Raw genomic sequence first — 15,374 nt, 5'->3', positions numbered from 1 at the left:
AAATTCAACAATGGTGCTGCAATAATGGGATACTCACATGGAAAAATACTGAAATGTGACTCTGCCATACAGCATACAAAAAAAAAGGAAAAACAAAAAAAAGGTATATCCATATATATGTATTTTTTAAACCCTGAAATTACAGTCCATTTTTTCTTTAATAAGATTTTACCTAACTTTGTGGCACATGCTTAGAGTTAGATTCATTAGTGTGGCTGGTTTTAACTGTAGTGTTAGAGCAATAGTTTGAGCACTGTCAACAGCTCCTTAAATTTCTGAAATAAACTGGAACAGAGGTTATTAAAAAAAAAAGATTCAAAATTTAGGTATATAAGGACCAGTAGAACAACATTTATTATGAGAAAAGGCAATAGGTGTGAGACGATAACTGCTTTTCAGACACAAAGAACGGTCACATATTAGAATTAGAGTTATTACAAAAGGACCAAGGAAGGATGCTTGGCTTGTCCAAATAAAAACCTAAGCCCTCTTCATAAAACAATGTTGAATCATGTCAGGTGATAAAATATATTCAAAATGAGTGAAAACATGAATCAATTTTTTGACTATATAGGTCATTTCTATTTAAGCAAAAAATTCGTATTTTCAGAAAGTTAATGACAAACTAGAGCCTGTCCACACAAAGAAGAACAAGACACTGAAATTTCTGCAAACTACCTCAGATGAAAGAACTGAAGAATTCAATTAAATATTTATTGAACAAATGTAGAATAAATGAACAGGGGGTATTTAACCTGGAGATACAATAAACAAGTTCAAATGTTCAGAGGGCTGTCACACAAAAAAATGAAAGACTGGTTGTTCAGTATTTCCCTAAAAGGCAGAATTTCAACTGAGTGATAAATACAAGCAACCAACAGGCTGCAAGGAGAGTTGTACCAAGTGTATCACTTATCTTAATAGCTTCTCTTCCAATATCATGCACTCTACACTTCTCTTTTCTTCTGAAAAGAGATATTATAACTTAACATTTCTTGTTAACGTCTTAAATAAGCTGCATTTTCATGGCAAGCCCTCCACTGCCAGCAATGGATGCACTCACAGCATCAGCAAAAGTCTAAAGTTAACAAATTGGTTTTTAAAGGAAATGGTCTTTTGTTCCTCAGCTATATTTCAGTATTCTCAGTAAGTGAGGCGAAAAACAGCACATTCTCTAAAGAGGGTGAGTCTGAATCCCAGCAATTGTGATATTGCCTTTTGGGGACAGTCCTCAAACCCCAAATGAATCACACAACTATCAACTAATGGTACCGGATGGGAGTGTGCTGGGGGGTGGGGGGCGGGGAAGAGGGCAGGAAAACACAGCTGACAATCTCTGCTCTACATTAAACAGGAGAGCTTATGTTTATGAGTCACTAGGAAAAATAACTTCCCCACATAATACTGATGGGCTCCATTCAAACTGATGCGTATTACAAAATGAGAATTGTTTCAACAACTATTTAGCATAATGTTTAAGGACAAAATATATATAATATACTTTATATTATATATGAATTTTATCACATATTCAATAAGGAATGCCGAGGTGCTTAATCCATTCAATAAATTGAAAATAAAAATTTTACATTTCTCTATTTGTCGGTGTAAAGGATTCTGAAGGTGGATCTTGAACTCTGAATGACAAATCAGTTTTCAAGGAAAGCCACGTAATCGGTCAATCTGGCTAACTGCTGTTCATTGGGGATTGGTGGGACTGGGGCAGGCTCTGCGAGATAAAGAAGGAAACACATGTTCAAGTGACATCCCAGTGCAACGAAGCTTCGGCCCTACCACCTGTCCCTACCAATACCTTTAATTTTAACAATAAGGAAACTTCTAGATTTGCCCAATTTTAGATGGTTCTGAAAAAAAAAGAAGTCCCAACTTTCATGAGTACAGTTTTCTCAAACAGGGAGTAAAGCTATGCCTGGTGGCCAAGTGAAGGTTAAAAACACTTATAACAAGCCAAATCTCCTTTGGGAGGCAGCTACAGCTCTCCTTGGAAAGGGCCTACCCACATGACCTTCAATTCAAAAAATAATTACCAAGTATCTACCTAGTCCACGCACTGCTCTAGAAGAGAGTTAAACTGTTAATGAACACAAAAAATACAAAGATCCCCATACTTAAGAAACTTATACTCTAGTATTTCAGTAAGCACTGGTCAGCCTAGGGATCCCTTCTGAATTAAAAGTGCTAGTGAGAAGCTATTTAAGAGCTCCACTACACAACACTGAAAGAATATTTGCAGCCAAGCCAGAGTGTTGCAGCTTTAACATAAATTGCAGATGTGAACCCAAGTTGCAGAGTGAACCCAAAGTTTCACTCTTGTAACCAGATGCACTACATATAACCGAACACAATAATAAGAATGATCAATTGTTGTGAACAAGTTTAGAGTGAAGAAAGATAGATATACATTATAAAAAAGAAATATAAACTATTTAAAATGAATATATGAAAATACATACCTAATAAGGGAATAAACCTGTTAAAGGACATATCCAGGGTCCCTGCAACTAAAGAAACAAAATTTACAAGTCACTTTGCAGAAAAGTCATTGAAAAGAACTTCCACATATAACATATTTTTTAAGCAATATACATAGTTATGGCCACTGTATTTCTTGAACAGAGATAACAACTCTGCCCCCTTCTATCACTTCAGTCTTTTCCTACCTCTTACACTGGTTGGGACCCAGTCTTACCACTTTCCCCCCACTCACAGGGCTGAGCACACTGAGATCTGTGTAATGCTTTACTGTGTGTTCAACAACGTCGAGGAGAATTAGAATTCAGAGCAGGGAAGGACATGTGAGTTGATGTGGATGCAAATGGGCTTACGGAAGGGGGCTTCTGGCCTGGCTCTAAAGCTGTGGCAGAGAAGGCCCCCTCGGGGGGGGCAGGGGCACCCACAACAAGCGGGAACACGCCCGCTCCAACTGAGCGACGGCGGGCGGCTCTAACTGGAGAGAGCAATACTGAGCGGGGGGGGGGGGGGTGCTCAGAGCAGGAAGGAACACAGGCCACGTAACTGAGGGCCTGGATGAGAGGCCAGAGAACTGAGACGTGGGAAAGCCAAAGCCAAGGAAGATTTCTGCTCAGAAGAGTCTGTATGACTCGGGTGTAAGGAAAGAACAGGAAAACCTGACTATTTAAAACAGTAATAGTTGAATAAGCATAATCAGAAATAGCTTAGGAAATAAAAGAATGGGAGATTAATATTTAGTAGAAATTCAGTTGTAAAAATGACCAAACACATATAAAATATCTTTTACACAGAAAATACATTTTTAAAAATTAAGGTGAAAGTAGGTAACTTTTAAGATCCTTTTTAACCATTATTCTATATCTATATTAAACATTTTATATTAAAAAACTATATTATTTATATATAAATATGAGTTATTTATAATATGTGTATAGCAGAATTTTATATCAAACTATTCAAATTGAATGCCTGAAAAACTGAAGCAGTCTTACAAGTGTTCAATAAACAACAGATGGACGAACAGTGCCACCTACCTGGTTTTTTGGGCATAACCATTCTTGTAGTGGAGTCAGCTTGCCATCCTTGTTCTAAAATACCTAAAAATGTGTATATTTTAGTATACAAATGAAAAAACAAACAAAAAACCACAGTTCATTTAACAAGATTAGAATCTATCAATGATATTATTTATATGGGATACCTGACATTATTTAACCCATTTCTTTTAAACTGTGTTTTACTAAATTCAAAATGGCAGCATTCTTTTTTAAACTTATTTTTGAAATATTTCTGGAATGCAGATCAAAGATTCATTTTACTCTATTAGGCTGGCATAACCACTAACAGATGATTAGTTTTCTAAAGTATATATTATGGTACTGACCTAATCTTATTAAAACACTACAGGGAATTTATATGGTAACATGTAATGATAATTAATGACTGTATCAGTAATAACTTAGATGATCATGATAAAAAAAAAAACAGCTTAAAGATACAGACTGTTTACTGGCCAGTACTGTGCTAGGTGCTTTTATATGGATCATTTGATGCAACTGTCACATCACTTAACAGGTATGGAAAATGGAGTCAGGGAATTCAAGCGATTTGGCCTTGGTCACAGGACTAGCAGAGGCCACAGGGGGCTGAGGGCAGAGGCAGTGAGTTAAGACTATGGGCTTTGACATGAATTAAGCATTGAGCACTGAAATGAATGAAAACTTGATCTCATAAAAAATTAAAATATATTTATATATATATATTTGATTTTCAGAGGAAAATAAATAATTTAAACAAATTACAAAGTTCAAGCTCAGAATTATGAATATAAAGCTACCCACATGACATGCTATTTAAAAGCAAATAATGCGAACATCGTTTATTTTCTTGCATTTTATACTTTCCACCACTTGTAAGAACTATACTATAATCTGGGGTTTAGACGTGGAACAACAATTAAATGCTTTATTCCATCCCTCTTTTCCTTGCTCTTTTCTTGCAATCACACTCTTCTTACCACTTCCTTTGCTTTCCCATATTAGTAAACAAGTTCTGATTTTTCTTTCCTGAGCATCAACTTGAAGGACTCACTACCATCTAAGAGAGTATGGGTGCCTGGTCAAAGGTCTCAGGGATAAAAGTAGAAAAAATATTCAAGGGATAGGCCATGGAAGCCACAGGAAGAGACGAATACGTGCAACATTAATGTGACTGCATCAAGGAAAGATCTAGAATAATCATCTGCAATGAGGGTACACCTCAGAGATATAGCCAAATCTTTAATTTCACAAAAGTGCAAAATATTCATTTGCAAAACATTTATTCTGAGATACCTTTAATTGGTGCCTACCTTTGGCCAAAAAAAAAAAATCTCTCATTCACAGGTCAGAATCCAAAGACTTCTACAAACCAAAAAATTTTATAATGAAGTCACACATTTTGCTGCAGGACTGCGAATGCACATTACAGGACGCCTGATGCCAAGACCCTGGGGGTGTGGTGTAATATAAATTTCATGTAAACTTTCTAAAAAACAGACAAAACCTGAATTCCCAAAGCATATATGATTCCAACCGTTACATGTGAGGAATCATGGATATATATATATATATATATATATATAAAATTCATACGACTAATTTTCTTTTTTTCTTTTAAGTAAAGAGTGAGCCAAAAATACCTTTCACAGCCTCTTCTACAGGAAGCCCAACAAAGGCTGCAAAGTCCTCGGCGATTATGGAGGTGTAGGCTTGAGAAACCAGGGTGAAGGCTCGTCTCCTTGTTGCGTCTAATGAGGGATTGGAGGGTTGGCCAACAGTGAACCAAAGGAGCAGACATTTTAAAACACATAATTAAATTACCCTATTTTACTTGTCTAATTTTCATAAATGCAAGCAGATCAATCTAAAGATTTCTGTGCTCAGATACAGATATATATCCTGGCATGTAGGAGATACTCAAGTACACTAGATAAATGAATACATTTCTCAACATTTCTTCTCAGACCAAAAATCTCTCTCAGATGGCAGCTGAAATAACAAAGATGGGAAACAGATAAAGACAAGTCCCAAAGTCTAAGAAAATTGCATTTAAATATATTTATGCACTTGGGATATAAAGTTTTTATTTCTTTGAGGAACTTAACACTTTAACTTATGTCAACCACATCACATAATTTATAAGCCTAATTTTTGATGAACATAAAACGGAAACGTGTAACTAAATATATTTCAATACATCAACTCACATATTCATTTACAATCACTGGAATGAATGGAAGCAGCAAACACCTATGTGCAGAATTAACTGTCCTTTCTCAGAAGAAGGTATAGGATCACACCTGAAAGTTGTAGAACCAACCCATTAAAAGAGTACACTTCCTATAGCTCAAGTCTGCACTCAATTCTTGCCTTCTTGGAATCCTAAATTCAAATTCTGAGTAACTGAATCTCAATAGGAAAGGGTTGCTAGATTATGTTAGCAACAAAAACTCTTCCCTAGAAATAATATTTGGTAAGAAGTTGAACCTAGTAAATCTCTCTTCCTGTCAGTGCTCTCATGCGCTCCTCAGCCTAGTTCTCAACCTGCTCAGGAACTTTTCCCTTCTGCATTTGAAAGGCAAGTGTATATGGATAAAATAACTTGCAAGTGACAAACTGAAAATCCCCCCACCATTCTGGAGATACTCCCCAGCAAGCACACTGACACCCTCTGATACCTTCTGCTCCAAATTTGCCCAACCACCAGCTCTCAGCCTCAAGTCTTCTCTCTCTGCTTTTGGTTTATGCTTTTCCTGGCCTGAAGCCCCTAGGTCTGTTTATAAACTTCCTACAGCACTGCAATCCCTGCCCTTCCCTAAATTCACAGCATGTATATTTACACACTTATTTAACAAGGAACCTTTAACCACCTAGAGCACACAGTGGTCTCTTTATTATCTCAATTATATCCCAACCTTGTCACAGGAAGGGACATCTTTCATGTATGTAATATCCAAAATGCCAAGCACAGCATCTCCCAGCACATGTGGCGCATACGCCTGCCAAGGGGCTAACCGGGGCCAGAGCGGGGACCACACCCCCAGATGAGGCTAGCTCTCCTATTCCTTACAACCCCCAATAGTCACTTTCATTTCTTACTGAGCCAGCTTTCATGAAGCCACTGTTTATATCTCCTTCCTACTACCAATTCTTACTAAGAATTTCCTCCTTACTACCAATCTCTCAGCAAATGACCTGCTCACGGACTCTCCTAAAGCAGCAAGGCCTAAAGCGCAGGGAGGAAGTAACTACAGAACGTAGATAAAAATTAGAACAAGATAAAAGAGATTAGTATATGAATTTACAGAAGAGGGACAAATAATGAGCCAGGAAGACCTGAAGTAAATGTTGGGGGTGAAGAGCAAGGCGGAGGAAAGGTTTCTGCTGTGGGGTCAGCACTATGTTGCACAGGTTTTTTATCTTTCAAAGCAATTTAAGAAATAATTAAGTATCTACATACTGAAGTGATTAGTTATAAAATCCAGAAGTTGGATACGGCATCCACAAAGGCTGCGGTCTGCAAAGTCTAAAGCACAGTTCTTGTTTGCAAATATATGGACTTGAAAAATCTTAACCAATCAACACCTTGAACTTATGAGTACTAGAAGATTTCATTTTAGCAGCAAAACCAACTTTTATGACAAGAGCAAGTTCAATCTACAATTAAATTAAGAAATAATAAGGCCCCTAACTGGCAATTTAATATTAAGGAATGTGAAATAAAGCAGCAAGATTATACCAAATCTAAGAGAGAATTCCCCAAACCGCCCTAGTCACCTAGCAGTCAATATCTACCTTTAAACACACCACTGACTTCCACACGGCCGCCCCTGGGGAAGAGTCCAGGCTAACTTACTTCCTAACCACAAGGAACACTACCTCGCAGAGCCTCCATGATCGGCTGGACGGTCTCGGACCACTGGTGGGCGTTGATGGTCGTATAGATCCCAGGGAAGTCTCTCTGCCAGATTCTCTGTCCTACTGACCAAATTCCACCAAGTTCAGAATTGGCCTGCAATAAATGTCACTCCTTTGAGGGTATTCACTCTGAGAGTTACGAGCAACCATATTTTGAAACATAATTCCAGAAACGACATAAAACTTGTTAGTTGTATCACTAAAAATGAAACTCAACAATTATTTTAATAGGTGAATTACTCGTTCAGCCAAATCACTAACAAAAGAGTTTTCAACTGTGGTGGACAGTAATGTAAAATTTACTTGCATTTTTGAAATATTTTTATTACAACAGCAGATTAAGACATGAGAAAGAAGTCCAAAATTATCTCAGATCTGGGAATTACTTTTCTTAAACACAACTTTTTTTTTTAAGATATTTTATTTCTATTTCATACCCTCACCCACACATCACTTGAGAAAAGTAAGTTAAAGCAAAATTGTGAACACGTACTATAAATCAAAGATGTCATATACTATAACCTCTCTTACTGATATATTTTGAAACTCTACACATAATTTACAGCTCTTTACTTAAGCCAAAGCAGTTTAATGAAGAGTCCAATCTTATTTAACAGAATGTCTGTGAAAAGACAGTAAAAATACTAATCTGATCTGCTGTTGAATATCAACAATGAACAAAAGACTTTAGGTGAATTTTTGTGAGAATTTGTAAAACTTCACTTCACACTTATGCTGGACTTACTTGAACTTAAAAATGTACTTCACTCCAGTTTGGAAGATACTTTAAAGAGGTTATTTAATCTACCCACTCATCCAAAGAAAGAAATCTAAGATCCTTATCAGCTAAAATAATCTTAACTGTACCAGTTACTTCATCATTTTTACAAAGTGCTTGTAAACAATGCCAATTTTAAAATAAGTACCACTATAGAAACAGCATAATTTTGTTTAAAAAGAAAAACTGAGGCGGGCCGCGGTGGCTCAGCGGGCAAAGTGCTTGCCTGCCATGCCGGAGGACCTCGGTTCGATTCCCGGCCCCAGCCCATGTAAAAAACAAACGAACAAACAAAATACAATAAAACAAGAAAATGTTTAAAGATGTTTCCCTTTCTTCCTCCCTTCCTTCCTTCCATCCTTCCTTCCTTCTCTCTGTCTTTCCTTCCCTTCCTCCCTCTCTCTTTAAAAAAAAAAAAAAAAAGAAAAAAAAAAAAAAAAAAAAAGAAAAACTGACTCAGTAGTTGATATAACTGGTAGAGCTACTCTTAAAAGAAGTATCTCAAGAAGTTTGATCACAGTAGGAGCTGGGCACAGATTCCTGTACCATTCAAAGGAAATGAAAATGCTTGAACAGAGGAACTTAAAGACCTACTCTTAAAATTTAATACTAGTATTATTGCTAGTATTGACTATTATTACTAGAAATGAGTATTTCTATAAACCACATAGGAAAGAAAACAGAAACTTTAGGAGGCAGTCATTTATGTATAGCCCTGATGCCATGAACAATGAATGCTGTTACTATAAACAGACAAATAGAGCAAAAGGATACTTACAGATTTTATAGCAGGTGGTATCCTTTTCCAAAGATATCTTGCATTATTCCTAATTTACACCCCCCCATAAAAAGAATAATCAATTACAAAAACAGTCATCTTAATAAATGTTTAAATTTTGTTTCGATATGAAAACACAGAAGTATACTTAAAACACTCTGTATTATACAGAGTGGAATTTATTTTATATACACGTCTCCACATAAGGAGACAAAAAATACTTTCATCAAAAGTTAACATTTTACCATTTTTAGTGAATTTTTATTAATGATCCAGGTACTAACTTATGGCTACGGTACACTAAAAACACAAAGACTAAAACAAGAATTGCCCAAATTAATTCAGGCATAAAAATAACCAAACTTATGTTATACAATGCTTTTCTCCTTGCTATAATCCCTCCTACCAGAGGAATTAAAGGCAGGGTTTTTAAGGGTTTGTAAACTTGAACAACACAAGAGGACAGAATTATAAAATGTGAAACAGATAATTTACTCTGCAAAGCTGTCCAGTCTGATTAAACCTGGGCCCGGGGTTAGAGAGGGATGTCAGTGAGTGACATTAAGAGGGTCCGGGCAGTGGAATGAGGACCCAGAACAGCAAAGCCAGCTGGGAAAACTAGTGGAAGTGGCTCTTGGTAAGAGATTTACAGCTAAACACCCTAAAGTGCCAGGAACTAAAGCTGTGGCAAACCAAGAACTGGGAAAAAAATTGCATAATACATGTGCAATACACATTTCAATTTAGTATGTAAAAAGATAGGAAAAGAAAAAGGTTTGGAGGAATTTAAAGCAAATGTCATCAGTAATCATCTATGGGTTGTAAAACTGTAAGAGACTCCTATCCTCCTGTACAGTTGTGCTTTCTGACTTTTTTCTAATGAACATTAGGAATAATTAAAAACAAAGGACTTTTAAGAAACCTCATTCTTCATTCATTCACTACTCTTAGCTTTCTCAAACAATCTCTCCTTACACCTTCTCTAGGATTACTGATTACATGTGAAGTCAACAGAGGTCATAAGAAAGTTAGAAATAAGAAAACAAAGGCAAAAAAAAAAAGGTCAATTGAAGTAAATGTGTAACAAAATTTACTGTCAAACTGAAATGTTTTTAGAGGGTATATGTAAAAAAACTAATTAAAAATAACTCAGTCTAATCATAATTCATTAAGTTACCATTCAATATGAAAAAGGTACATGAGGTCTGACTTAGTGGTGCTACTTCAACGCAAGAACAATTTCTGTATAACTCTGAGGAAACTGCTGCTCTTAGCTTTAGGTAAAAAGTACTTACATGTCATTATGGAGCAAATAGAGAGCTAGAAGCTGACCGTACACTGGGGGTGTAGCAATACCTCCAGGAGCCTAAAGACCAAAAGTGAAACAGAAAATTTTTATTTATTTTTATACACTTATAGAATAATACTTTATTAACATTAATATAAAAAGTAAGCTGATTTTATTATAGCACTTACTATCATGTATGTAAAATCACCTTAGAAAAGTTGAAAACCTGAATATTAAGTTTAGATCTGCCATCAACTATGATTTATCTTCCCCGGGCCTCAGTTACTTTATACTTTACACATACAGTTACTAAATAGTGCTGCTTTCCCAATTCTCAAATACTCATTTAAGGAATCTTACTATTATAAAAAACAAACATTTTCAATAGAGTCCTAAAGCATTACGGTTCTGCCCATGATATCAAATACACTGAATAGCTAAGTAAACAGCAAGGGACAGAAAAACATTGCAACTGAGTTACAAAGACTTTTCTCCCCATTCAATTTTAATTAATCCAGAAAACAGCTGTTAATTGCCTACTAGTAGTGAGATGCTACCTCTGATTAATGTCTTCTTTAATCATCTTTTTATACCAATTTTTAAATGTTTTAAGCACGCTTCTAAGAAAATCTTTAAAAAATAAGCTTTAATAGCTGCACAATATAACTTACATCTGTCTTCTTACATACAAAACTACAGACCTACTTGATATTATGAGATTAAGAAGGACTTTCTGAGTTAAGAAAAGGCTGCAGTGGTCACATCTTTCCTGGTTTGTGTATGTGTAAGTGTGTGCGTGCACGCGCGCCTGCACAACTGTCTTAAATAAAATCCTCATTCCCCCTCCCTCTAGACACGAAGAAGGAAAGAAAAAAAAACTATCTAGTCTAAACAGAATGAGAAGCATACTGGTGGATGGTAGGAGCAAAGATGCATTCGTTATTAGAGCTAACAGCTGAAGACAAATAGGTAAAAACAACAACAACAAAAAAGAGTTAATTAAGAAACACTAACCCACACTTTGGAAAGCACAAAATCACATGGAACGCATTTCTAAAAGTACAGCTCCTAATGGATTCACAAATGGGTGCACATTACAGACCGGGAAAAACAAACAACAACTGACAACAGAGACAACTAAAACATTTTATCTGTGTACAAATAAATTGATGTAGGCCCAAACCGTATTTAACTTAGCTAATTTGGACGCAAACCGAAAATATTCAAAGTACACCCCACCAGTCAAATTTAATGCTCGTTGTTTCACTGAGGATGGGCAAGCAAGCAAAGTGGCGTCGGGGAAAATGTCAGTTTACAAGCCTAAAACAAAAAAGCCACCTGCCGGACGGCGGAGGGCCAAGGCCCTGACAGGTGGAGAGAGTTTCTGAGAGCGGTCGGCAGGGAGAGGGTGGGACAGGGACCTAGCGTCCACGCCGCGCTACCCTTGGAAAGGAACTCGGGTGGCTCGGGGGCCCGGGCTCCACACGCCCAGCTCCGGCGCCCAGCCCGCCGCAGGCCCTGTTACCCTGGAGACCAGCGCCGCTCCCGGCCCGGGGCGACTCCACGGCTTCCCCCAGTCCGACGCGAATCGCTACCTCGAGCTCCTGATTCTCGCACTGATCCAGCAACTTCTTGAAACTGAAGCCCCCTTCCGCCATCACCGCCACTGGCATCTTCCCCACCGGTGCCACCGCCACCCCTTCCGAAACCCAGACCCCAGACTGTCCCGAGGGGCGTCGCGCCCGCGATGACGTCCAAGGACGCCGGCGCCGTCCGCAGCAGGCGCGTCGCAGTTTCGTCAGACGTCGCCCCGGCCGCGAAGGGTTGCCGCCGCTCTGGCCGGCCGTCTCGGTGGTCTGGAGGACCTGCCTGGCCCCGCGCGGAGTCCGCCGCCGAACCGGCCAGCGGGGCAGCTCTGTCCGCGCGCGCGGACTGCTGGGAAGCGGCCCTGTGCGGAGGAAGACAGATAACGCCGACACTAAACCCGCATCGGAGGTTGCTCTGGAGGCACAGTGAGGCGCTTCTTTTGAATCTTCACGCGTAGACCGAAGGCGGTGACGCCTGCGCGGCCGCGCGGGTGTGGACGAGCCCGCGCTGTCCCTCTGCGCAAGGCCCCGCGCGCGTCGGTGCCCGGGAGGTGGTCCAGCGCCGGCCCCGGACGTGCTGCCGCCTGCTTGAGGTCGCCGCCCGGGGGCCCAATAGGCGTCGCGAACGCAAGGGTTCAAAATCCAGTGTTTGTAACTTTCCCCCAAACCTGCGTTTTCCGCAGCATTCCCCGTCCCGCACGCCCCCCTTCCACGCCCTCGGCAAGTCCTGGCTGCGCTGTCTTGAGGATCCGTCCAGAATCGGAAGCTTCTCTGCCTGGGCCGCTGCAATAGGCCGGCCTCGCTCCTGCCTCTCCAGTCTATTCCTTGTTAAACAACCTGAGTGATTTTTCAAAAACGTTTACCATATCTTGTTACTCCTCGGTTCGAAACCCTAAAATCCAAAGTACTTGCCGCTGCTTACAAGGATGACAGCCCCCTTTTGACTTGCTCTCGACGCTGGCCTCCTTTTCTGCATAGTACCTGTTAGCAAATACTATTTCATGTATGCATTTATTTGCATATTGTCCCGTTGGACCCAATTTACAAAACACAGGTTCAAAGATAGAATTATTCAAACATTTTAGGTGACAGGTGTCATAGATTGTTTTTGCACACTGAATGTCTTCATGTGGAAATGTTTGTGTGGTATGTATACCAATACTAGCATGAAGAGGGAGACGAGTGTTGGGGATAGAATCAGGTGCCCCACGAAAGACAAGTTCGCGACATAACCCGTGCTTTGGGGCATGAGCCCGTTTGTAATAGGACCGCTGAAGACGTTATGATGAGTTAGGGTATACCCAAACTGAGTGATGGCAGGCTTGAATTAATATAGCTGAAATCCTAGTAAGTAAAGGTTACTGGACATGGGTGTAGAACCAAAAATCAGTGAAAGTCAGAGAGGCAGACTCAAGAGCAAGAGACAGAAAGAGAGACATCGCCATGTGGCAGGGGATTGCCCGAATGCTACAAGCTGTGGGAAGAAGCAAGTCCTGCCGATACCATCATGTTAGATTTCTGTCTTCCAAACTAGGAGCCAATAAATCCCTGTTGTTGAGCCGACACATTTTGTGGTGTCGTAGCAGCACTGGCAAACCCAAGCAGAGGGAATAAAGCCACATAGGGATAAAGTTTCTGTGTTTCATTGGAACTAACGCAGTATAAATCTGAAGTAGATTCTAACAAATTAAGATGAATTTGGTAAATGCTGGGACAGACACTAAGAAAATGGATCAAAAGCAACGCAAAAATCATAAAAGGAATTAAGGTGTTACACTAGAAAATAGTCACTTAAAGGAAAAGAAAGCAGTGAAAGAAGAATCGAGGGAAAAAGAAGACATGAATACAGAAAAAATGTCAGGTGCAAATCCAACTATATCAGTAATAGTTTTAAATGAGCATAGATTGAACAATCTAGTCAAAAGACAGAAATTTTCAGACTGGATAAAGAAACAATAGCTAACTATATACTTTCTACAGGAGACACACTTTAGATAAAACAATATAAATAGATCAAAAGTAAGATGCACGAATGGCAACCATAAGAAACTGGAGTGGCTAATAATATTAATAAAAAATGTTAATAGAAATAAAGAGGGATTTTGTAAATTATAAAAGGGCCAATCCAACAGAAGGATATAACAATTAAAAACATACGTGCACCTAATGACAGAACTCTGAAATACATGCAGCAAAAACTGGCAAAATAGAAGGGAGGAATAAACAATTCAACAATAGTAGTTCAAGGCTTCAATGTTGCCACTTTCCATAATGGCTATATCAACTAGGTAGAAGGAAATAGGAGATGTGCACAAAACTATAAACAAATTAGACCTAACATTTATCTATAGAACACTCCATCCGACAACAACAGGACTCGAATTCTTCTCAACTGCACGTGGACCATTCTCCAGATTAGACTATATACTAGACTGTAAAATAAGTCTCAACGAATTTAAAGTGATTTAAATCTTACAAAGTATATTCTCTAATAAAAATGGAGTGAAATTGGAAATCAATAACAAATAAATTTTGGAAAGTCACATATATGTGGAAATCAAACAACACTAATTACTACTAAATAATATGTCAAAGAAATCACAGGAAAATTAGAAAATACTTTCAGATGAATTCAAGTGAAGGCATGATACATAAAAACCTATGGGATGCAGCTAAGTCAGTATGGAGAGGGAAATTTGTAGCTGTAAGCATCTACATTCAAAAAGAAGAATAATCTTAAATCAGTAACTTTATCTTCCATTTTAAGTCATTGGGAAAAGAAAAGCAAACAAAAACCCTTAAAGAAACAAGACCCAAAAGTTGTATCTTTCAAATAATCATCAAAATTGGCAAACCTTACGCCAGACTGACCAAGAAAAAAAAAAGAGAGAGAATACTCAAATTGCCAAGATCAGGAATAAGGGAGGGGGCATCACTCCTGAGCTTACAGAAATAAAACAGGTTATAAGTGAATACCGTATACAATGATATACCAAAAATTAAATAACTAAGATGAACAAATTCTTAGAATGATACTATTTAAACTTATTCAACAAGAAGGAGAAAATCTGAATACATCTATTACAAGTAAAGAAGTAAAAGAGTTGAAATAGTAATTTTAAAAATTAGCCACAAGAAAGAGACCAGGCCCAGATGACTTTTGTTATGAATTCTATGAAATATTAGAAGAATTAATACTAATTCTTAAAAAATTCTTGCAAAACATAGAAAAGGAGGGAGCACTTCCCAACTTATTCTATGAGGCACGTAATACCGTAATACCAAAACCAGACAAAGTCATCACAAGAAAATAAAACTTTATGAGTAGAGATGCAAATCTTCTCCACAAATAACTAGCAAACTGAATCCAGCACTATATAAAAGGGTTTATTCACCATAATCAAGTGGGATTTATCCCAGGAATACAAAGTGGGTTTAAAATCCACAAAGCAATGAATATATGTACCATATAAATAGAATAAAATACAAAAGT

At 38.2% G+C, this 15,374-nt stretch overlaps 1 protein-coding gene across 2 annotated transcripts; it reads right to left on the bottom strand.

Annotated features, from left to right (window-relative positions):
• Positions 1 to 331: 331 nt before the first annotated feature.
• COPS8 (COP9 signalosome subunit 8) lies at positions 332 to 12,059 on the bottom strand. 2 transcript variants are annotated; one of them, XM_077155538.1, is made up of 8 exons: positions 11,891 to 12,059; positions 10,303 to 10,373; positions 9,008 to 9,056; positions 7,413 to 7,545; positions 5,174 to 5,281; positions 3,528 to 3,590; positions 2,475 to 2,522; positions 332 to 1,729 (listed from the first exon to the last, which is right to left on the bottom strand). In XM_077155538.1, the coding sequence occupies exons 1-8, from the start codon at positions 11,966 to 11,968 to the stop codon at positions 1,650 to 1,652; spliced, it is 630 nt and encodes a 209-aa protein (XP_077011653.1). In that variant the 5' UTR covers positions 11,969 to 12,059; the 3' UTR covers positions 332 to 1,649. The 2 variants fall into 2 exon arrangements, with proteins under 2 accessions (XP_077011653.1, XP_077011654.1); XM_077155539.1 differs by lacking the exon at positions 11,891 to 12,059 and adding an exon at positions 11,634 to 11,816.
• Between the last annotated feature and the right edge of the window lie 3,315 nt (positions 12,060 to 15,374).

The sequence above is a fragment of the Tamandua tetradactyla genome, chromosome 3 (assembly GCF_023851605.1).
Source record: "Tamandua tetradactyla isolate mTamTet1 chromosome 3, mTamTet1.pri, whole genome shotgun sequence".
Taxonomy (NCBI): domain Eukaryota; kingdom Metazoa; phylum Chordata; class Mammalia; order Pilosa; family Myrmecophagidae; genus Tamandua; species Tamandua tetradactyla.
This window is presented reverse-complemented; position numbering and strand designations above follow the sequence as displayed.

Excerpts from the sequence above, each read along its gene's own strand:
- COPS8 (XM_077155538.1), bottom strand. The coding sequence starts at position 11,968 with ATGCCAGTGGCGGTGATGGCGGAAGGGGGCTTCAGTTTCAAGAAGTTG. Across the intron at positions 5,282-7,412 it reads GATCATGGAGGCTCTGCGAG|ACGCAACAAGGAGACGAGCC; the intron begins GTAGTGTTCCTT and ends ATCCCTCATTAG. Across the intron at positions 2,523-3,527 it reads GGTTATGCCCAAAAAACCAG|TTGCAGGGACCCTGGATATG; the intron begins GTAGGTGGCACT and ends TTGTTTCTTTAG.